Here is a 24,625-nt window from a genome sequence, read left to right as displayed (position 1 = left end):
TTTTCAGAAAGTGTATTGCTTTGTGCTTCAATTAATTGAAATTGAAAATAAAAAAGAGGATAGGAAAGTATGATTTCTAACATTACATTTAGATTTGAAGCAATGTAACTCTCTTATATTGTTAATGAATTTATATATATTCATAAAATTTTAAATTTTAATACTAAACCATTACCCCAAAAAAAAAAAAAAAAAAAAAAAAAAAGACAATCTAAATCAACTAGTTTTAATGCATCACAAATTACAAATACTTCAATCTTCATTGCAGCTTCAATAAAATTCATTAGTTTGGTGCCTATAAAATGTTAAGAAGGCTTAAAAGCTTTCCCTGTTAATGACATAGATATTCTTACATATAACACTTCTATGTTGAGATATCAGTTCCACAAATTAACTCTACATTTTAGTTAAAATAAGGAGAGAGAAACAATTTATAAAATTAAATGTCTCAGAGAAACAATAGAAAAATAATGATATTCACACAACACTTTTAGAAAAGGGCCACCACATATGTGACCACACTCAAATGTCTACCAACTTCCTTTATTAAATAATCAAATATAGGATATATTATGGCAGAATGATCTATAATCACCGAGAGCTTCAAATTCTTACCATAACACAACACAATAATCTGCTACCCTCTCAATCAAGATAGCAAAAGGATTTAATTACTTATGACAAATAGATTTTACGTGGAGCCTTCTATAAACATATCCATTACCTTCCCACTTCTCAACTTCAAGCACTTAAAGCAAACCAGGCTCAACAACCGCTTTAGTTCGCTCACATGGGAAGGATGATATACTGGAATTGGTAATTCTATATACCCAAAGTGACCTGAAAGGTAAAAAAATGAACAAAACTTTAGCAATACTTCAATGTGTCTAGCGGTCATGACCATTCAAACTTCTCAGTGTAATCAGAAAATAAAAAGGATTAAAACATGAAAAATACCTTCGCATGTCCCGGGTTCCGCAGCACTACATGATTCACATTTTCCAGATTCAAGCGGCAAACCAAGGAACGAATTTGAAAACTGACTAGCATGGCTTATAGGGAAATCACTATTGGATGATGTGCACTAACAAAAAAATAAATAAAAGGAATCATACCAACTTATTCAACCAGAATGGTCACAAGATCCAAAGTTGCACTTAATCAAATGCCAATTGTAGGACAATTTGTTCGGAAGGAGGTTTACATCCATCGCAAGATCTAAAATAAGTCTGGAACAATATTAGGACTCAAATCTTCTAGGGCCCAGTTTTTTTTTTTAAGAATTTTTAAAACTATAAATGAAAAAACACATCTGAGAACTGTTTTAGTTTCCAAAAAAAAGACAACAATTTTCAATTTCAAAATCTGAAGAAAAAATATTATTTTCAAAACAATTTTTCATTCCCTATCTCCTGTGTTATCCCTCGGACCACTACCTCCTCCCTCCACTCACTGAACATGTTTTCTTAATCTCGTTTTATATTTTTAAAAACACATGTATGATGTACCAAATGTTGTTTTTTATTTTGTTTTATGCAAAAACAAAGACAAAAGAACAAAAACATGGATAGACAGAAAACAGGGCATTACCAAGCCCCACCCTAACAACATGAGTTTCAAAAATAGGATAAGATAGGAATTCTTTATTCAAATTGAAAAGATAAGAAAAGAAAAGAAAAGAAGCAAAAAAAAAGTTTCAAAATCCCTAGTGATAATCAAACTTGATTCCAGTTATTTTCCTGAACAAATAACGCCAAAAAAGAGATTATGCTTACAATTTCCTGACAAGTAGGCAAACCAAACTTGATTCCAGTTATTTTCCCACCCCAAACTGTTGATGAGGGACTTTCTTCAAGCCTCAACAACAAATCTCATTACTCTTCAAGCCTCAACTTGTTCAGAGCAAGTCAAAAGGGTATTCAAGAAGGTAGTATTACCTGTTTGGGTTCTCCACTTTTGCCACCAATGGTCGTGGAAATAATGTGACCAGTGACCAACTCACCTGCTGTGTCCTATCTCCATGAATAGTTGTGGCATGAAACCATGAATAGAGATTGCTGCAAAATTTAATGACATTCAAAATTCAATCAGGCAATGCAAGCCAACTGGAACCAAACATATAATGTATCTGACTAGAAAATTAACAGTAAGCATTAATAGTCAGGAGGAGACTATGCATCAGTAAGTTTTTTTTCTATTAAAAAATAAAAATCTTTTTCCTTCTTGATTAGTTCACTAGTATTATAATACATAATAACACTCCTTGTACAGATCAAAACATGGACTCCATTCCACAGGTAAATCCAAATTGAATGATACATAAAGCACTTCGCATATTACCTTGCCATGAATGCCGTTAGTCATTTGAGCATTAAGACTCTATTTACATTATCAATTATAACTCATTTCTCAATGATTAATTCAACAATTATGTTGATAGAATATATATAAAACCATCTAAATAATAGAAAACCTATGACAACCTTACAGAAAATAAACCTACTTTGCTGTCCACATCTCTATGGTTATCAATCATTTCATCCTCTGCTATTAATAAATCATCCAACACAGTTGTGTTTAGATTAGACCCTATTTCAAGCACAGTTGTGTTTAGATTATTAGGATGAGTTTAAAATGTACTCTTAAACAGTTTGTTGTATGCATATATTAATATGTTATTAGACTTTCTTACTAAATGTTTATGTCAACATATAATATTTAAAAGAGTAAACTACACTTTGTCCTTCTTAAGTTTAAGTATTTTGTCTTTCTTAATCTTTCTAATTTTCTCACTTTACAGCAACAACTAATATCTATCCGATCCGAGTTTGGATAGAAAACACATTAATACAGTTATTACATAACATAGGTTTAACTAACATAGGTTTTTGTATAGAGAAAAAAGAAAAAGAAAAAAACAGTGCCTAGTAGCCTCATTAGGAGCTTAGCTGGTTTCTTGTTCTTCATCATCTAGGAATTGAAAGAAAAATGAGCATCTTCTCAATGGTAGTGTAAAGAAAGAACAAAGGAAAGCTTAGCACCTAATTGCATACCAAACACAATAATGAAATGAAGATGTGAACTTGTTCGTCTCCTCCAGCCTTCTCTTCATTTTTGACCTATCTCCTTCATCTCTTGTGGCCAAAAGTGTAATGAAATGAAGGTCGAATCTGCTGACTAAAAGTATAGAACTTGTTCATCTTCAAAAAAATCCTATGCATCACAAAAATTCAGCAAATTACTATGCATCACAAACCAATTTTCAAACAGAGCATTGGTATCAATAGATTGCTCCAACAGATTACTATCAAGCAGATTAAAATTGCCAGCAAAAAATTGCTCAACCATTTGCATCAATCTTGCCAGCAGAAAATTGCTCCAGCAAATTACTATCGAGGACATTAGTATCAATAGAAACAATTAACAAAAATCCACAAAACTACACAATTAAAATTGCTCCAGCAGATCATTCCTATGTATCACAAATAAATTGTCAAACAGTTGGTGAGCAAACTAGAGATGCTTTGGGGTCCATATATACTTAAACAATTCATTTCTACATGTCACAGACCAAATGTCGAACAGTTGGTGAGCAAAAAAAATGTAGATGTGAACAAAAAACAACTTGAAGAAATCTGGCCTGTCAAGATTGAAAGAAATAGAGGAAGGGAGATAGAGACACAGCTCGAGCCTCATATATTCTATTCCTATTTATAATCATTTCAGTAAACCAAACACTACTTTACCTGCATTTCAGTAAACCAGATAGAGACCAAACACTGCTACCAATGTATCACATTTTAGTCTTTCCACACTCTTAGCTACTCATGCATATATTCTTGTAAGTAATTTATTTACAAAGTTCAATAATATATATATATATATATATTAGTAAGGCCAACCTGTGTAAACAGCATTATCATATAAATTAGGGCAAATTGTGAAAACAACATTGTCATATAAATTGATCGGGGTTTCAATTGACCCAAGTTCTTATATTTTGTTTTTGAGAAATTAAGAATTTAAGTTGTACCACAGAGACACAGCTCGATCGAAAGAGAGCAAGAGAGCGAGAGCGAGCGCGCAGAGAGAGAGAGAGAGAGAGAGAGAGAGAGAGAGAACCTGTGCTCTGCAGCAATGGCGATGGCGATCGGCAGAGGTGGCAGTGGCGGCGGCGATCTGCGGCAGTGGTTGTTGCCATCTGAGGCAGTGGCGGTGGTCTGTGGTCATGTAAAGTGGGGTGAGGTTTCGTGTGGTGAAGGAGAATAAACAGAGAACAGGAGCGAATGCTATATATATTTATATATATTACACCATTAGCGACTAAAACTTTTTAGTCGCCAATTAATTTTTCAAATCCCTTTAAAATTTAAAATAGCTCCCTCCAAATATTTTAACTTTTGGCGACTAAAATATTAGTCGCCAAAGATAAAAATTAATTTTTTAATATTACATTTGCCAACTAAAGGCTTTAGTAGCCAAATCTATACCTACGGCGACTAAATTTATTTTTTGTCGCTGAAAATCAACTTTTGGCGACTAAACTATTTGTCGCCAAAGATAAAAATTAATTTTTTATTTTACATTTGCCGACTAAAGGTTTTAGTAGCCAAATCTATACCTACGGCGACTAAATTTATTTTTCGTCGCTAAAAATTAACTTTTGGCGACTAAACTATTAGTCGCCAAAGCTCAAAATTAATTTTTTATTTTACATTTGCCGACTAAAGGTTTTAGTAGCCAAATCTATACCTACGGCGACTAAATTTACTTTTCGTCGCCAATTTCTGGCAGTTTTGCCGACTAAATTTCTTTTAGTCGCCAATTGTAATATTTTTAGCTACTAAATTTTTTTTCAGTCGCAAATTGTAATATTTTTAGCTACTAAACTTTTTGTAGTCGCCAATAATCAACATTCCCCTACGAAAAAAAATTAGTAGCTAAGAAGATGACTTTTGCCAACTAAAATTAATTGTGGTAGCCAATTCCCACACTTTTGGCGACTAAATTTGTTTTGGTAGCCAAAAGTGGTCGCCAAAAATGTGTTTTCTTGTAGTGAATGTTTTGTATAAAAAAAGGTAAGAGATAACGGGTGTGTTTGGTTTGCTTTTGAAAGAGTGATTTTCAAAAAAAAAAAATGGAGAGAGAGTTTAAAAATTTTTTTGGTTTGTTTGGTTATATATTTTGAAAGTAGTTTGGGAAAGTTTGGAATAATTTGATATTTTGTTGTAATTAAGTAGATGTGTGTAAGAGAAAAAGTGATTGATTGATGTGCAAAAGAGAGTGATTTTGAATTTTTTTTGAGAAAAATCACAAACTAAACAAATTTTTTTAAAAAAATTTCAAAAACAACGCTTCTAAAAACAAACCAAACAAGCCCAGCAATTTCTCCCCAAGTTTAATTTTGTCAGTCAACCGTAAGTATTAACCACCATATTAGGTGACAACATTACTATTTAATGAGTCATTTTTATTTATAGTACAGATCATAATATTATTAGGTTACTAAGAGATAATTGTTCCTTAATTTTTATTTGTGATTTTTTATTAACCCAATAATACCACATGCGATAGTGTAACTGTTGCACTCAATATATTTTAATCAGACTCGGATAATCTTTAACAGATTAGATATTCCCCTTTGCTAGCAACTTAGACCTCCTTTGGCAACGTGGTTGGAATTGGCTCATTAAAAGATAAAATAGATTAAAAAAATTAATAAAATAAAATATCATATTCAAATCATGATCATTTTTTTTTTCTCTCATAAAATTTTAAAAAAAAATCAAAAGTTTAACCCAAATAAAACCTTTTTAGCCAAGTTAAAATAGTAAAAAAATCAGACTAAAAAAGTTCTTCCCAAACAAAACGTTTATCAGTGTGTTTGGTTTTAGTTTTCTAAATTTAGTTTTCTAGAAATTGAGTTTTTCCGTTTTTCATATTTTTTTTAGTGAATATTTTTAAAATTTTAAGTAATTTTTTAAAACTTTTTTAGATGCACTTTTCTTAGATATATGTAAATAGTAAAATATTTATGAAAAAATATTTTAAAAAATTAATAAACACACAAAACTACAAAACATGTACTGATTTTTTGTATTTTTTTGTAATTTTGGTATTTAATGAATTTTTTAAAGATTTTTTTCACAAATGTTATACTTTTAAGTGTATTTATGTTAAGCATGTTTAAAAATTAAAAAAAAAATTATTTAAAATATTAAAAAAACTCAGTGAAAACAAACAAATACGAAAAAATGAAAAAGTAGAATTTTATGAAAAGTGAATTCTGAAAACTTAAACCAAATAGGGTGAATAGTACTTTCTTTAAACTTTTGGATAAATTACATAGTTTTAAACTTTTGGATAAATTACACAGACATTTCTTGAGCTTTGTCTTTAATACAAATACCTCCATCACATTCTAGAAATTATATCCCATCCCTAAGTTTAAACTTCTATTAAAATTTAATCCTTTCGTTAAGTCAACCAACGCAAAAACTAATATAAGAAATGAATTTTTTTAAATGCCTATTTTACTCTTATTAAAAAACACTTAAAAATAATAATATTAGTAGATGAGTAAAGAAAATCCGTAAGAAATGACAAAAATTCATTTAATACATATATTATTATACTATTAAACATTTAGGTAATGCTATGTTACACAAGATTTTGTGGTGTTAATTATCACAAATATTATAATTAGATCATTTTTAATCATAACTAAAAAAAATAGTTATAACCAAATACCTTTTGATTATAACTAATACAATAATAAGTCATAACCAAAGGCCATGACGGAGGCATATAAAATTTTCTTAAACGGTAAATTGTTTGTCAATTTTATATATATAAACAAAAGTAAAATAGGTATTTAAAAAAATTAATTTCGTATATCATTTTTTTCCCCCTTAGTTGACTTAATGATTGACTAATAAGAAGAATTAAATTGTAATGAAAATTTAAACCTTGAGGAGAAGAATATAATTTTCAAAACGTGAAAGAAATATTTGTATTAAAAACAAACTTTAAGGGGTGTCAGTGTAATTTATCCTTATCTTTTACTTGAATAGTAATATTCAAAGATTACTTTAAATATCTAATATTTCATATTTTTTTTTAATATTTTACGTCACTCATAAAAACAAGTGAGAAATTAAAAATTTTATTTTTTCCTTTTTCCTTTTTCCTTTATCTTTTAGCAGAGAAAATTCATGATTTTGCTAGGTTGTTGTTGGGGATGGGCTTTAGGGTGCCAGGTAAAAGAGGCAAAGGGTGCCAGGTAAAAGAGGAAAAAAGGATTAAATGAGGAACAAATGAAGGGCAAAATTCCGTTCAAAAAAAAAAAAAAAAAAAAAATGAAGGGCAAACTGACTGAAAAATATACATATATATACATGTATATGGTAAATTACACTTTATATCTTTGTATTTTGTACAAAATTTCATTTTAGCCCCTATATATAAAATTATGATAATCAACCTCTTAAACTTTTGGTCAAATCTCATTTTGGTTCTTACGTATAAGATTGTGACAGTCAACCCCTTACTCTTTTACTCAAATCTCACTTTGATCCCATATACAAGTGTCAATATCCATCTTTTGTTATTTTATTTTTAAATCTTTAACAAAATCTAGTCATATGACAAAAATGTGATTACAAAATGAGAACAAAAGAGAAAAATTATCTATGTTTTCCACCAATATACTTTGTCCTATGTAATAAGCATATGAAAGTTATATAATATATATATATATATATATATGTTTGTATGGTAAAAATTAGGATGAAAAGGTAAGAAAATAGATTTTTTGAAATAAAAAAAAAATATGTGACAAAGAAATCAAACATAAAGCAAGATAAATAGACAGAAAACAATGTTATCGTGAAAAATAGAATTTCGTCATTCTAATTTATGCAAAACCCTAATTCATCTTCTTAATTGTTTATAATATGCGTTTTGTTTTAACCTAATACAATCATATTTTGATGTAAATTTTGGGACAAAGTGTGTAATGGTGAAAAATATGGATGATTTTCCTTTCTTACACTCATGTTGTAATCACATTCTTACCACATGATTAGATTCTGTTAAATATTTAAAAAAATGAGTAACAGAAAGGGAACATTGACACTTGTATATGGACTAAAGTGAGATTTTACCAAAAGTATAGAGGGATTGACTGTTACAATTTTATGTGCAGGGACCAAAGTGAGATTTAACTAAAAGTACAGAGGGTTGACTGTTATAATTTCATGTGTAGGGATCAAAGTAAAATTTGGTGCAAAGTACAAGAATGCAAAATGCAATTTAACCTACTTATATATGTAAAATAATAAGCACTTAAAAATATATCTTGTTTTCGATCAATTGATTAGCTAGACCTTTTTTGGTCCTTTAATACTCGATCAGTTCGTTGGAAAATGGGTTGACTTTTTGACTTTTTAACTTTTTGACTATTTTAGACTGAGACTAAAAAGTCTCGTTTGGAATGTGATTTACGGTTTTTTTAATTTTTGTGAGAGAAATAATGTAATGATTATGAGTTGGATGTCATGTTTTATCTTATTAGGTCAAAAAAATCTATTTTACATTTTTGTAAAATAGCCTCAAACCCAACCTAACCCGACCCAAATTGCCAAACAAAGGCCAAAAGGGGTTGGAATGATTCCAGTGTACTCTCTCCATGAAAGCACATAAACAGGAATACCTCCTACTGTAGAACTCTCGTACTTACTGAGAAAATTTACTTGTACAAATTGAGGCATGAAAAAAATTATTACAAAACTTAAAAAGATAAAATGTAGTCTTGTTTTCTTTGGATTATTTTGAAAAGATAGTTAAAAATTGACTTTTTAATTTTTTTGACTTTTTTTTGAAAAAATGTGAGAGATAATATGACCAAAAATGAGTTAAAAGTAATCATCTTCCCAAAATAGCCCTTTGTAATTTAGCAAAGTTCAATCTACAAAATCACCCAATCTAGGGGGGAAAAAAATAAACAAAATAGAAAATTGTAATATCAAATAAAAATTAAACCAATTACAATATCAGTCAAATGTCACTATTATGACATTTTTAGGTACAAAATTATTAAATGTTACACATAATTTGTAAGGATCTTTAATTTAGATTGTGAATTTAAATTAGTTAAATTGAACCTTTATTTTTAGAACATACTAATACTACAAGAGTGAAATTTTTCTTAAACATTTAGTCTGGATTAGGTTTTTATTCTTGGATCAACCAATATTATAAGAGATATTGTCAAATTTTAACTATAATATAATACCAAAATATCAAAACATTGCAATCATACTTTAATACATGCGTATTTTTGACACAACAATCTTACATTTTATGATTTAAATCACTATTGGGTCCCTATCAATAACATTTACACGTTGATGACAATGTCAAAATTTGATATTATAATAGCAATGCAAAAATTTGATAATTTCAATGAAAATTCCATTGAGAGAGTTTCTACAATACACACTCTTATATTGGGGTGTACGGTATTTAAGTTATAATATTTTGTGATTTTGATATCTCTTTCGTTATAACTAAAATAACAACTATAATAAGTTATAAGTTGCAATCAATATCACAATATATTATAACTAATATCACAACTAATTAAAACCACAAAATGTTGTAATTGGGCATATAATATACTCATTTTTTATTGTGTATTATAAAATTTTCTCATCAATAAAACACAATAATTGTTAAAATATAGTTATGACAATTCATATAGTGGGCCTATTTAGTATAATTTTTCTTGAGCTGAAAATTAATAATCAGAAAGTAAAAATTAAAAACACTTCTCCCTAATTTTGAGAAAGTCAAAAAAAGAAAAAATTTGTTCAAATGATTTCTATCTAACAAATTATAAAAGAAATTGTGTCAAACACTCTCATCCGAATTCTCAGAATGCAATGGGTGTGTTTGTTTGGACGGACTAGATAATGGGTGATTGTAATCCATCGGACTATTAGTCCTGGGATACATTGTCTCGGGGCTATTTGATTGGACTGAATTTGTATCCTATGTTTGTTTAGTCATGGGATTAGATGTCTGGATTGGACTATTTTTAGTTATCCAATGTTTGTTTGGGATATTATGGAGAAAGATAAATACTCAAATGATTATTTTATCATTTTTAATTATTTACTAAGTAATAGCAATATTAAGACCAAGTTTGGCAATCCAAAAATAATCCATCTTTTTATCTTTTTATCTTTTTTCCATCACATCACTTCTCTACTTTTCTGCACATCTTTTCGTAAAAAGACAAAAAGTGCACGTATTTAGGTCATCCCAAACAACCCCTTTAATATTTTAATTATTTTTAGCTAGATTAAATAAAAAATTATTTTATTTTATTTTTGCACAATTAAATAAATTTATTTTTAAAAAATTAAATAAATTAAATATAAATAAAAATATATGTTATTTTTTTAATTAAAATTTTAAATAAATTTATTTTAAATAATAATAATAATTAAATAATGATATAAAATAAAACATCTATTAAAATTTAAATAATGAAATTAAATAAAATATAAACAAAAATTTAAAATAAAACATCAATAAAATATCTATAAAAAAATATTTTAAAAACTTAAATAAATAAAACAAAAATAAAAATTAAATAAAATAATTTTATTTTCAAATTGAGACATTTAATTTTTTTTTTGAATTTTACTAAATATAATATGTAATTAAATACTATAGGGAAAAAATGTAATTTCATTGTCTAATCACATGGGATGAGTTATCCCTTGGTTTCTATCCCCCCTCCCATGGGATAGGATAGTCCCATATTTGTGGGACTAATAGTCCGGGAGACTATTATTCCGGAGCAAAATTTTTCAAACAAATAATAGACTATTAGTCCCCTAATCCTTTAAAACACACACACCTTAAGGATACACCTAGGGGTGAGCATGGTCCGGATTGGAGTAAAATCAGGACCAATCCATTATCTATGGATCCTGAAAAATTGGAACCAATCCAATCCGTTTAAATCGTGGAACCAATCCGAACCAATCTATTTAAACACGGATTGGATCGGTTTAGGACCACAGATTTACATAATTAAATAATAAAAAATATATATGTAACACTTTAATTTCATAAAAATATAAATATAGCACCATATTAGTTTCACAATAGCAACATATTTTTTCGTAATAGCGACAAATTGTTCAAGAATTTAAACAACCACAAGAAAACTAGTTCTACCATAAGTATTTAGATCATTACAAATTAACACTAAAAACTAGCAAACAAAAGTAATAAAAGAAGATACTATGCAAGTTTAGGTTTGTATTTAAGTTTTATATGAAATAAGAGAAGATACTATGCAAGAGGGTGTATACTAAAAATATAGACTATTTGTATACGGTCCGGATCGGTTCGAATCCGGAACCGTGGGGTTCAATTCGAAACCAATCCGTGAACTATGGATTTTTAATTTTTCAATCCAGAACCGAACTACGGATTCAAAAAACCAATCCAAACCTACTGGATTAGATTGGACTGGATCGAATTACGGATTTTACAGATTCCTTACTCAGCCCTAGATACACCAAACAAGAGAACCATTCGAGCAACTAAATATAAGTTAAATTTTGGTAATGCTATAGTATAAAGAATATCAGTTCCTAAAAAAAAAAATTGTCAAATTTTAACAATAATGGTGCATTCGACATTTTTTTTAATTATTTATTTATTTATTTATTATTTTTTTTTACAAAAAATTAAATTAAAATGTCATTTGTAAATCTTATTATGAAAGATAAAGAGATAAAAACTCTAGTCATAATTTAGGGTTGTGTCAAATATTGTGCTACATTTGATGCAAAATTTAACAATTTTATAATAACTCTTTTAATATGACATTGAAACTTCTTGTTGGGATCAAATGGTTGTAATTTAGTAACGTTGTGTTTGGTTAAGAAATTTGAGAAGTAATTTGGAAAAAAAATAAGAAAAAGTGTGTGAAACTAAATAAAATATAGGTATAGTTACATTTTATCTATCTTTTCTCTTTCCTTTCCAAATCTCTTCCAAAATTTTTCAACCAAACACAACGCAAATGTTGAGTTTTTTTTAAATTCAAATATAAACTTAAAAGAAAACTTGAGGGACTTAGGGAGCTTTTTTGAATGATCCAAACCATTCATTTTACATATCCTTTGTGTATATTATCTATAAAAATTAAATTAATCCAATAATCATAATATTTTTATTTTATTACATTGATCTAAAAAAATATATAATTTATTTTTAAAAATATATTTGAGATCTATATTTATGGAAAATTTACCTATAAATCCCATATTCAAAAATGGTGATCCATTTAGTCCCACGAATTTTTTTATAGACCAATTAGTCCCATTAATTTTGAAAATGTAGATTTAATATATTATTTATAAATTAGATTTACGGTCATACCCTTATTTCCATTATATATATATATATATATTTTAGAAAGGTAAGATACACAATTTATGGGAATCAAATTTAGGATAAATTTTTATATGAGAATCTTTTTTATTTGCAATTTTTTTTTTTAAAAAGTACAAAAATGACTTGAAATATAGGATTCTTCAAACATTTCTAAATGAGTACAAAAATTCCTTAATAAGCATTAAGCAAATGTGTAATTTTGAAACTGCAACACTTTAATGTAATACTCCAAAAAAATAAAAAAAAATAGTGTATTTTTTTTTCCCAAATGTAGCACTCTAATATAATAATCTAAATAAATTTTTTAGTGTAATACTTCAATGTAACATACAAAAAAAATTCTTTAATATACTTTTCCTAAACATACCACTTCAATGTAACACGCTAAAAAAATATGTGTGATTTTTCAAACTATTCCAAAAAAATAACCATTCCAAAAGAAATACAAAAATTTCTTAGTAAGCTTTGAACAATTATATAATTTCAAACTATGAGTATTATGTTTAGGAAACGTACACTATGTAGCTTTTATTTTATTTTTATTTTATTTTATGTTTTTGTGTGTGTTACATTACGTTTGGAATTACATTGATTGGAGTATTACATTTGATAAATGTACACTAAGAAATTTTTTTTGTATGTTACATAGAAGTGTTACGTTTGGTAAAAGTACACGAAGATGTTTTTTTGTGTTACATTTGAGTATTACGTTTAAAAAAAGTATTACGTTGTTACGTTTGAGAAAAGGTACCCTAAGAATTTTGTGTGTGTGTGTGTGTATTACATTAGAATATTACATTTGAAAAAAATATACTAAGAAATCGTTTTGGAGTGTTGCGTTGTTACGTTTGGAAAAAAAGTACATTAAGAAGTTTTTTTTTTGTGTGTCACATTAGAATATTACGTTTGGAAAAAGAACACTAAAGAGTTGTTTTGGAGTGTTATGTTGTTACGTTGGGAAAAAAGTATACTAATGAATTTTTTTGCGTTATATTTGAGTATTATATTATTAGAGTGTTATATTAGAGTGTTTCGCTTTTGTTCGTAATGTAAGATTTGTTCTAGAAGGAAGAAAAATCCAATTCTTCTATAGTGTAGATTGTCCAAATGTATAATTTTACACTTGAAGAAACTCATTTTTATCTCTAAAAAATTAAACCCAAATGTATAAGTGACTATCATTTTTTGTAATTTCCACTTTAATGAGACTTTTGGGTTCATAGAAAAAAAAGACTAAACAATTCATAAGATCATATTTTAAGATTTATTAGTGCTTCACTCTATTTTTATAACAAAACAAAATAAATTAAAATAATTATAAATACCAAATTGATTTAATAACAAAGACTCTGCAAAAATAACAATTGAAAAAATAATTTTACACATTAACAATTTTAATCTTGGTTTGGAATGTGGGTTAGGGATGTGTTAGGAGTAAAATAGTTACAAAAAGATAAAATAAATATTTTAGTCTCATATTAAAAGTTATCATATCCCAAAATAATCATTTTATTTTTTTTCTCATAAAAATAAGAAAAAAAACTAAAAAACTCATTCTAAACGAGATTATTTTAGCCTCAAATTAAAATAGTCAACAAGTCAATCTACATCCCAAACGAAACTTTAAGATTATTTTAAAAAAATGATTAAAAGTTGATTTTTAAATTTTTTTTAAACCTTTTTTTTTTAAAAAAAATTAAAAATATAAAAAAATATAACTTAAAATAAATTAAAAATTAAAAATAACATTTAATCGTATTCTCAAAATAGTAAAAATAGGCAACCCATAATAGGCTAGTCTCCATTGACCCTCGTATTCATGTTTTGACCATAATAACAATTTCCATTGAACTTGGTCTTAGAGCTGGGTGCTAAGAGATGATAGAGATAGACTTCCCTTCCCTCGTCCTGTGCCTGCGCATGGTCAGGTCAGGTCAGGTCAGGTCAGATGTCGGTTAATCTGGGAGTCTGACCCAACAGAATGTGGGTTTGGTTGGGTCATCCATCTTCTGCAACCTGAAATCTGTCTGGGAAGAGTGAGGTCTCCACGTGAACTCCACAACTCCTCTCTTTGTTCCTATTCGACCAAGGATGGCCATCATGGGCTCTTTATCCCAATCCTCTTTTCTTTTCTTTTCTTTTCAATCCCCATTTTTTGCTATGTTTCAAGTGCAAATCTCAAATCCCAGAAACGGGACCTCGTGCATATATACTAATATTTTATTATATACACACACAGTTTATCATGATAAGAATTGGGTAAGTGTGTATGCACTTGTGATCCCACTTCTATATATATTCATTAAAAAAACCCAACTCAACCGACTAATGATTTTAATATACAATTTTATATTTGTATATGCTAATGTAAAGTATAACCAGCTAATCAAAATCACATTTTTCTCTGCTTTAATCCATTATGTATGGAAAAAGTGGAAACAAAACCACCACCCTCATGTCTTCTTGCTAATCCCTCTCTCTCTCTCTCTTACTATTAATGGAAATAAATATTATGTATTGGAGAATGTTCTTTTATTTTTCTGATGAGTGAGCAGAGGTGGTGGTGTGGGTGTGGTCCCCATTTTTGGTGATTGAAAGGATGAGAGAGAGAGAGAGAGAGAGAGAGGTGGTGATCGAGATTCTGGGGGTAATGGAATTCAGCTTTTCAATGGTGGAATTGAGGGTTACTGCTGGCCAACTTGGCCTTTTTATTTTCTAGCTCTGCATGCTGTTTCAGTATATCATTTTGCACAAGTTTTGATCTGATATTAGACACTCACTCTCTGTTTTGGCCTCTTCAAGCTGAAACCCAGGTTAGATTTCACTTTCTCATGTGTCTATATCTATATTCACTGAGGTTTTTAAGTTTTTCTTCTTTCTTTCTTGTTTTAGTTTATTACTTGTTTTAGTTTTAATTGTGTATCCATATCTTTGAAATGATTGTATTTTAGGAGCTATTATATCAAAATTGTTCTTCTTTCTTTGAAGTTTGTGTGAGTTTGTCCTCTGATGATTTGAGAAAACTCCAGTCAGTCCATAGATCATAGTTACATAGTGCAGCTAATTTGAAGTTACATATCATAAACTGAGTAACTTTGAATCAGAGCAACTAGGGCTTGGTTATAATTCTTCCTTAACAAATGTACCCAGAAAAGTGGCTAAATTTTGAATATATGGCATAGATATATAAATTTAACTTGGTGTGGTATGGCCATTTGATCCACACATTTCAAATTCATATGGATATTTTTTCTGACTACGTATTGGTCTTTACTTAAAGAGCGTAACTTGGTTTAGTTACTATTAGGCCAAGTTTGTGAGATAAGAAAAAGTCAAAAAATTATTTAAAAAGTTAAAAAGTTAACACTATTCCAACAATTACAGGTGTACAACTCCCAATCTTAATTTTTCTCTACAAACCAATTTTAATAATTTTTTAATACACATTTTTTCATAAAAAGTTAAAAAGTTAACTCAAACATCCATATTTTTTTCCTCAATTTTTTAGTCCAAAAAAACAAACAATGCACTTATTTAGGACACTCAAAAAACCCCTTAGTTTCCTATGTCAAAGGTGAAGCTGAGTAGCCTTTAATTGGGTGGACTGTTGGATTCTTGTTATTGGGCTTTATGATCTTGATAAAATCTTTAAGTAGTGTTTGAATCACGGACTTGGATAGGAATTTGGAAAGGGAAGGGGAAAGGAAAAGAGAATTTCACACATTTTTCCCTTTCTTTTTCAAATCCCTACCAAAATCCATACTTCGAATACAACCAGCTAAAGAAAATCTGATGTTTTCAGCATCATAGAAAGTAACAAGCACATTCACATAAATTTTTTCTTCTTTTTATTTCTTTCTTCGTCTCTTTCTTTCTTGTTTTAGTTAATACAAGTTTTAGTTTTGATTGCATAAGCATTAGCATATCTGTGAAACAATTGTATATTAAGAGCTATTTGTATCAAAATATGTATTTCTTTCTTTGAAGTTTGTGCTAGTGTATTATTATCTAAAAAAGAAATTAAAATAAAATATAATTATGGGAGTGTATTTTCGAAATGATTTGAGCCAACATCAGTCCATATATCATAGTTACATACTGCAGCTACTTTGAAGTTATACTTCATAAAGTGAGTAACTATAAATAACAGCAACTATGGCTTTGGTTATAATTCTTGCTTAACAAAAATGACATGTATGTAGAAAAGTGCCTAGAATTTGAATGTACGGTATAAATTTAACTTGATGTGATGTGGACAACACCCTACATCAATCTGATCCACCCATTTAAAATTCTAGACATTTTTCTGAGTATTTTTTCTGGTTGCATAGAATTGCTATTTACTTAAAAGCATAATTTAGTTTAATTCCTAGTAGTTTTCTCTGTCAAAGAGAAAGATGAGTTGCTTTTAATTAGGTGGAGTATTTGATTCTTATTATTATTGGATTTTCTGATCTTAATAAAGGCTTTATGAAAATCTGATGTTTTGATTTGTGCATCATAGAAATCATATTCACATAAAATTCCAGAATTCTAGTATGAAGATCATGATGATCACGATAATAATGACAGCTAATAAAATTATTAAATTATAATATTTTGTAAAATAGATTCTGAAACTCTTTTTTGTTGTTCTCTGTTCAATTTTCTTTTCTCTGGTAATGTGAAACGTGTATCACTGCTCTATAAATTCTTCATCTCTCTCTCTCTCTCTCTCTCTCTCTTGTGTGTTTCTCTTTTCAGGTTGAGTGAATATGTCATCTTCAAGACCTAGCCAGTCTTCAGGCAGTTCAGGGCGATCAAAACACAGTGCTAGAATTATAGCTCAGACCACCGTAGATGCGAAGCTTCACGCAGATTTTGAGGAGTCAGGTAGTTCATTCAACTACTCATCTTCAGTACTTTTTACTGGAGCAGTCACTGGAGATCAACAACAACCTAGGTTTGACAAAGTAACAACAGCTTACCTCAATCAAATACAAAAAGGCAAGCTGATCCAACCATTTGGATGTTTATTAGCCCTCGATGAGAAGACTTTCAAAGTGATTGCCTACAGCGAGAATGCTCCTGAAATGCTAACAATGGTTAATCACACGGTTCCAAGTGTCGGAGATCACTCAGCTCTTGGCATTGGAACCGATATGAGAACCATCTTTGCTGGCCCTAGCGCGGCTGCATTGCAAAAGGCTCTTGGTTTGGGTGAGGTTTCACTTTTGAATCCCATTTTAGTCCATTGCAAAACTTCCGGGAAGCCTTTCTATGCAATTGTCCATAGAGTAACCGGTAGTTTGATAATTGATTTTGAACCCGTGAAGCCTTTTGAAGTCCCCATGACTGCTGCCGGAGCGTTGCAATCCTACAAGCTTGCTGCTAAGGCAATTACTCGCTTGCAGGCTTTGCCAAGTGGCAGCATGGAAAGGCTATGTGATACCATGGTTCAGGAGGTTTTTGAACTCACTGGTTATGACAGAGTGATGGCTTATAAATTTCACGATGATGATGATCACGGTGAGGTTGTGTCTGAGATCACAAAACCGGGCCTTGAGCCTTATCTTGGTTTACATTACCCAGCAACGGATATCCCTCAAGCTGCACGATTTTTATTCATGAAGAATAAGGTCCGTATGATCTGTGATTGTCGTGCAAAACATGTGAAGGTGCTTCAAGATGATAAGCTTCCATTTGACCTAACCTTGTGCGGTTCAACCCTTAGAGCACCACATAGTTGCCATTTACAGTATATGGAGAACATGAACTCTATTGCTTCTTTAGTTATGGCAGTTGTAATCAATGATGGGGACGAAGAGGGAGGAGAGAGCTCTGATTCTTCGCAGCCACAAAAGAGAAAGAGGCTTTGGGGTTTGGTGGTTTGTCATAACACAACTCCAAGGTTTGTTCCCTTCCCTCTTCGTTATGCGTGTGAGTTTCTTGCTCAAGTGTTTGCTATCCATGTCAACAAGGAATTAGAGTTGGAAAATCAGATCGTGGAGAAGAATATCCTACGTACGCAAACACTATTGTGTGACGTGCTTATGAGCGATGCACCACTAGGTATTGTGTCACAGAGCCCGAATGTAATGGACCTCGTGAAATGTGATGGGGCTGCACTTGTGTACAAAAATAAGATTCACAAAATGGGTATAACTCCAACTGACTTCCAAATTTTTGACATCATCTCTTGGCTCTCCAAGTACCATACGGATTCCACGGGTTTAAGTACAGATAGTTTGTACGATGCTGGTTTCCCAGGGGCTCTTGCTGTTGGTGATGTAGTATGTGGAATGGCAAGTGTGAGGATAACTTCCAACGACATGCTCTTCTGGTTCAGGTCTCATACTGCTGCAGAAATTCGATGGGGTGGTGCAAAGCATGAACCGGGTGAGAAGGATGATGGTAGGAAGATGCACCCAAGGTTGTCGTTTAAAGCTTTTCTTGAAGTTGTGAAAACGAAAAGTGTAGCTTGGAAGGACTATGAGATGGATGCAATTCACTCCTTGCAGCTTATTTTGAGAAATGCTTTTAAAGATGATCAAGCCATGGATGCAAGTACTGATTCTATCCATATGAGGCTCACTGAGCTCAAAATTGAAGGGATACAGGAACTGGAGGCAGTGACAAGTGAGATGGTTCGTCTGATTGAAACTGCTACAGTACCAATCTTGGCAGTTGACGTAGATGGGCTGGTAAATGGATGGAATTTGAAAATTGCAGAGTTAACTGGTCTTCCTGTTGACAAAGCAATTGGGAGGCATTTGCTCTCAGTCGTGGAAGATTCTTCAGCTGATATTGTGAAGAAGATGTTATACGCGGCATTGCAGGGTATGTCCTACTGGAATTATTAATTTGAGTTATTTCTATGTTATCTCTTTAGTATTAGTTATCTCTTTAGCATTAGTTATATACTTGTTCAATAGCACAAGCATGTCTAAGCCTCCTTTGGTACTCAGCTTATAAGCTAACTTATTGGCTTAAAATACGCTCTCAAATAAGCTAGTGCTTATAAAAGCTAGTTTGCTTGGCATATTCTTAGATTTTTTGGCTTTTCTAACGTCTTTTTTAAGTGGCTTAAGTTGGCTTTTTGGTGGGAAATGAATGGCAAATTGCCTGAAGCTTTTTTTTATGCAAAATGGGCTTATAAGCGGGCCCAAATAAAGCCTAATCTCAATTTTTATGTAGATTCATTATGTTGACAAAGAAGACCAGCAAAGCATAATATTGTATTGCCAACCTATTTAAACTAAAAATATTAGGATATGAAGGAACAGAATTCCCAGACCCCGCTTAAGCAGGAGCTTCATGCTCTAGCTATGCCCTTTTTTTTTATTTATATATTTATGACGTAAGAGAATTTTCAAAATATTCCCTTGTCCACAAGGCTTGGAAGAAAGGATATACAATTTATATACCTATGTCATAACGTGCATTTGATTTTTGATTTTGTTCTTGTGCTGTCTTCTGATCAGGCAAAGAGGAGCAAAGTATCCAATTTGAGATCAAAACACACGGATCTAGGAGAGACTCCGGTCCCATCAGCTTAGTTGTGAATGCTTGTGCAAGTAGGTCCATTGGAGATAATGTCGTGGGGGTCTGTTTTGTGGCACAAGACATTACTGGCCAGAAGACCGTTATGGACAAGTTCACCAGAATTGAAGGTGATTACAAGGCTATTCTTCGGGACCCAAATCCTTTGATCCCTCCAATATTTGGCACTGACGAATTTGGCTGGTGTTGTGAGTGGAACCCAGCTATGGAAAAGATATCTGGGTGGAACAGAGAAGACATTATGGATAAAATGCTTTTATCTGAGGTTTTTGGGACCCACATGGCATGTTGTCGCCTCAAGAATCAAGAGGCATTTGTAAACCTTGGTATCGTACTAAACAATGCTATGACGGGCCAGGAATCAGAAAAGATTGCTTTTGGTTTCTTTTCGCGGAGTGGGAAGTATGTAGAGTGTATTCTTTGTGTGAGCAAGAAGTTGGATAGAGAGGGTGTTGTCACTGGTGCTTTTTGCTTCTTGCAACTGGCAAGTCAAGAGTTGCAACAAGCACTTCACGTTCAGCGGTTGACAGAGAAAACTGCATTAAATAGATTAAAAGCATTATCTTATATTAGGAGGCAGATCAGGAATCCCCTCTCTGGGATTATATTTTCTCAGAAAATGATGGAGGGAACGGAGTTGGGAGAAGGACAGACACAGCTTCTGTGTACCAGTGCCCAGTGCCAGAGTCAGATGAATAAAATTCTTGATGACACAGATCTTGATTCCATCATTGACGGGTATGATAAATCCCTTTTCACTATAATGAGTCATTTTCTTATCCATTTGCATTAAAAATATATATATATATATACATATATGCATTCCCCATAAACATGAGATCACAGCAGCTCTTTGCTTTGGCTTTTGTCGTTAATTACATTGGGTAATATTAAATTATCTTATCTTACATCTGGGATTCCACATTGAAACCTGACAAAAACCAGCTTTAAATTCTTGTTGAGCTTAATAGATCAAATACGAATCCAAAAATAAAGGATGTGTCATTAATTGAAGGAGTTATAATAATATTTTCTTCCATGTTTGGCTTAGTTTGCTCAAGTTTCCCGATTTGGTATACTGAACTGAATTTGAACTTTATGATATGAAAATTAAACCATTTATTTGTCCTCTGGAAGAGTGTTTTTCCAATGAGATACCCTTTAGGTTGCGTCTGGATATTGGATTTGAAGAGGGATTTCTGAAGGAAAAGAACAGAAAGGGGAAATGTGAATAAAATATAAGTTAAGTTTTTTAATTTTTTTCTTCCCTTTTCTTTTCCCTTCCCTCCCCAAATCCAAGATCCAAACACCATGAAGACATGGAGTGTACGATCCAAATTAAGTGTATCACTTGCTGGGACTTGTGTGGTTGCCCACATAGCAGGTCCTAAGAAACTATGAATGCATAATGCGTGAGAAAAGATAAAGAGGACCACAAGGTAGAACGATTCTGTTTATTTGTTGATTTTTGTCCTTATGTGTTCTAACCTTAGCATTTCTGTCCCAAATATTGACAGGTACTCCGATCTTGAGATGGTTCAGTTTACTCTTCATGAAGTATTGGTTGCTTCCATTAGCCAAGTAACAATGAAGAGCAATGGGAAAGGTATTAGAATAGTTAATAATTTAACGGAAGAGACCATGTCTGAAACCCTGTATGGAGATAGTCTGAGGCTTCAACAGGTCCTAGCCGATTTCTTGTTAATGTCGGTGACTTTTACACCAAATGGAGGCCAGATCGTTGTTGCTGCTAATTTGACCAAAGATCGTTTAGGACAATCTGTTCAGCTTGTGCATTTGGAATTCAGGTATGCATACTAACACACTGAGACTTTGAGTCATTCTTATTCTTATGCAGGGCTAAGCAACATTTAGCCTCCTCTGAGTTTTCTATGTGTGGGGTATGATTATTTGCATAAAGAATTTCACTATAGTGTTTTCAATAAGAAAATGTTACTTTGAAATTGTGGATACAAAAATTTAAAGAAAATGAGATATAAGTGGTCCAAATATAAGAAGCATGGACACACACACGGACACGGACACGGGTACGGATATGTGACACAATGATTCTCGAAAAATTAGGACACAGACACAATGGGGATAAAATATATATAAATATATATATTTGTTATATATTTTTATTTACTATGTGTATGAATATAAATTTAGAACATAGAGATATATGTGGATATATTTTTATTTATTTTTACTTATTCTCATATATTTTTCTTTGACTCTAGATTTACTTTATAAAATTATATATTAAAAAAAAACTATAAAAGTATCCTAACTCGTCCCCAACATGTCCTACAAAAAATAAATAATTAAAAACGTTGACACACCATGTGGTGTGTTAGACACATGGACACTGTCTCCGCAATGTCGGACAAGGAGACCACACCAATCTTGGAGTCTTGGTGCTTTTTAGCTCCAAATGTACTCCGATAACCCTGTAGATTGTTATTTAGCATGAGGCTCTTAAATACACATTTCAAACCTCAAGTGTGTGTATACTACTTCATCTAAATGGTTCTACTATGTAAATTAGTTTACAGTTTGTACAATTACATAATTTAACATTAAATGGATACATTCAAGCGGGTTTGTGCCAACATTATGCCACGAGGAACAAAAATGGTAGAGCTGATGTTTATTAATTAAGAAATTCATGCAAAATAGAGGAAGAATGATAAATAATTGTACAAGTAAATTAATGAAGTGGTAGTGCTTTTGGCTTGCTTTTATAGACTGATTTCTTAGAAGGTTGGTCAAAATCACTCAACCTCTTAGAACTATTTTCTTGGATTTAGGATAACACATGCTGGAGGTGGCATGCCAGAAGAACTTTTGAGCCAGATGTTTGGAGGCGATGCAGATGCATCTGAGGAGGGCATCAGCCTGCTGGTAAGCAGAAAATTGGTGAAGCTCATGAACGGCGACGTTCAGTATCTGAGGGAAGCAGGAAAGTCGACTTTCATTATATCTGTTGAACTTGCTGTGGCTAATAAGCCGCGGGTTTGAAATTATTTTAGGGAAAATGACTAGCAATCTGTTCTGTACAGTCGAAGTGAATGGGAGAGCTAATGCTGTAGTATACACCACTCTAAGGCCATGTTTGTTTGGGCGGACTGGATTAGTATTCCCATGACTAATAGTCCTAGGACTACGAATCCATTGGATTATGTATCCTATCTTAACTAATAGTCAAGTTTAAAATAATTAGTCCGTACTTTAATTGTTTAACCAAACATCGGATTAATAATTTTATTGGATTATTAGTCCAATCCCAAGCTCATGTCCACCCAAACAAACATGGCCTAAGTAGTACTCTCATTGTGCAGTTTTCTTTTCTCTCTGTCTCATTTGTGTTGTTTTAGAGTTGTTATTTGTAAATATGTAATTTTTATTTCAGATTGACATTAAATGTTGAGATATTTCATACATTTTCTGTTTTACATTCTTGTTGAAATAGCTAGGACAGGGAAGAATTAATTGCAGAAGTATTGACTTTGACCAATTAATGGGAGTGTTCATTTGATGTGTCCTACACTCCTATTAAGGGAGTGGTACTTTCTGTTTATTTGGGTAGAAAATATTTTCTAACAAAAATATTTTTTTCGGAATTTTTTTTTTTTAACAAAATATTTTTCTATGTTTGGTGGTGGTGGTGGGACAAAAATGGAGGTGGTATAGTGGCGACAGTGATGGTTGTAATGGCCGTTGTAATGGTGGAGGTGAGAGTGGGGATGGTCAGTGGCGGAGCTAACATTGGACTAGGAGGGTCATGTGTTTCCCTGGCTTTCTCAATAAGTTTTTTTATTTTTATTATTATTATTTACTTATTTTTTCAGTTTTGAATATATATTCCTATGCAAAGTGTGTCCTCACACTCATCTCAACATGTTCTTTAGTTGAGGTTTTTTGCATTGTTTGTAGGTAGTTTTTGGGTACTTTGGAAGTACCATGTGATATTGTTTAGGTAAGGGTCTAAATTAATAGTCTAACCTGAAATTTATGGATGAAATATAAAATCTCACTATTGTTAGGTAATTGGGTGGAGGCCTGGCTCGCCATAGGTCTATAAGGCCATGGCTTAGGGCCTCTCAAAATAGACCCAAAAAATGGGTCTCTCCTATTATAATTTAGTATAATATATTAAGTATGTTTTAAGTACTTGCTAAAAAATTGAAAGGCCCAACAGTTTGACAGCAGCAGCCCAACAAAGCAGTAGTTTGAAAGGCTTAACAGTTAATCTAATTCCTAATTCCTAACCCTACCTTCTCTTAATCCAATTTTCCCTATAGTTTGTTTGACAGCAACCCAAGCCAACAAAGCAACGAAGCAGCAGCACATAAACAGAGCAGAGCACACGAAGGGGAGCAGCAGCAAGCATATGTAATTTTTCTTTTCTTTTCTATTTAATTAATTAAATATTTGTCTTGTCTTTTGCTTAATTAATTGTTATTATAATATTAGTATTTACATCATTAAGAAGAATTTGTTTAAATTTAATAGTTCATATCACATAATTTCAAAGTTTTGTGTTGTGTTTTGTTCATATCACATAATTAAATCTTTTGTCCTTTACCTTAAAAAA

The 24,625-nt window shown here is 31.3% G+C and overlaps 1 protein-coding gene and 1 long non-coding RNA gene across 3 annotated transcripts; one reads left to right on the top strand and one right to left on the bottom strand.

Moving 5' to 3' along the window:
* Positions 1-335: 335 nt before the first annotated feature.
* Positions 336-2,014, bottom strand: LOC145790072 (uncharacterized). The gene is made up of 2 exons (XR_014328714.1): positions 958-2,014; positions 336-840 (listed from the first exon to the last, which is right to left on the bottom strand). It is a non-coding gene; the product is annotated as an uncharacterized LOC145790072 (long non-coding RNA).
* Positions 2,015-14,356: 12,342 nt separating this feature from the next.
* On the top strand, positions 14,357-23,483 carry LOC114283102 (phytochrome A1). Of its 2 annotated transcripts, XR_014329331.1 has the most exons (6): positions 14,357-15,296; positions 17,227-19,302; positions 19,947-20,763; positions 21,543-21,833; positions 22,839-23,136; positions 23,351-23,483. XR_014329331.1 is itself a non-coding variant. In XM_028225934.2 (5 exons), exons 2-5 carry the CDS (start codon positions 17,238-17,240, stop codon positions 23,047-23,049), a joined length of 3,384 nt encoding a protein of 1,127 aa, XP_028081735.2. In that variant the 5' UTR covers positions 14,890-15,296; positions 17,227-17,237; the 3' UTR covers positions 23,050-23,199. The 2 variants fall into 2 exon arrangements, 1 of the variants encoding a protein (XP_028081735.2); XM_028225934.2 differs by lacking the exon at positions 23,351-23,483 and having other exon boundaries at positions 14,890-15,296; positions 22,839-23,199.
* Positions 23,484-24,625: the final 1,142 nt, after the last annotated feature.

The sequence above is a fragment of the Camellia sinensis genome, chromosome 5 (genome assembly GCF_055761805.1).
Source record: "Camellia sinensis isolate YWXY chromosome 5, ASM5576180v1, whole genome shotgun sequence".
Taxonomy (NCBI): domain Eukaryota; kingdom Viridiplantae; phylum Streptophyta; class Magnoliopsida; order Ericales; family Theaceae; genus Camellia; species Camellia sinensis.
The sequence above is the reverse complement of the archived record's forward strand: the minus strand, read 5'-3'. Positions and strand labels throughout refer to the sequence as shown.

Bases quoted from the DNA above. Each gene is read 5' to 3' on its own strand.
- LOC114283102 (XM_028225934.2), top strand. From the start codon at position 17,238: ATGTCATCTTCAAGACCTAGCCAGTCTTCAGGCAGTTCAGGGCGATCA. The intron at 19,303-19,946 runs GTATGTCCTACT...TCTTCTGATCAG, and splicing joins GTTATACGCGGCATTGCAGG to GCAAAGAGGAGCAAAGTATC. The intron at 20,764-21,542 runs GTATGATAAATC...AAATATTGACAG, and splicing joins CTTGATTCCATCATTGACGG to GTACTCCGATCTTGAGATGG.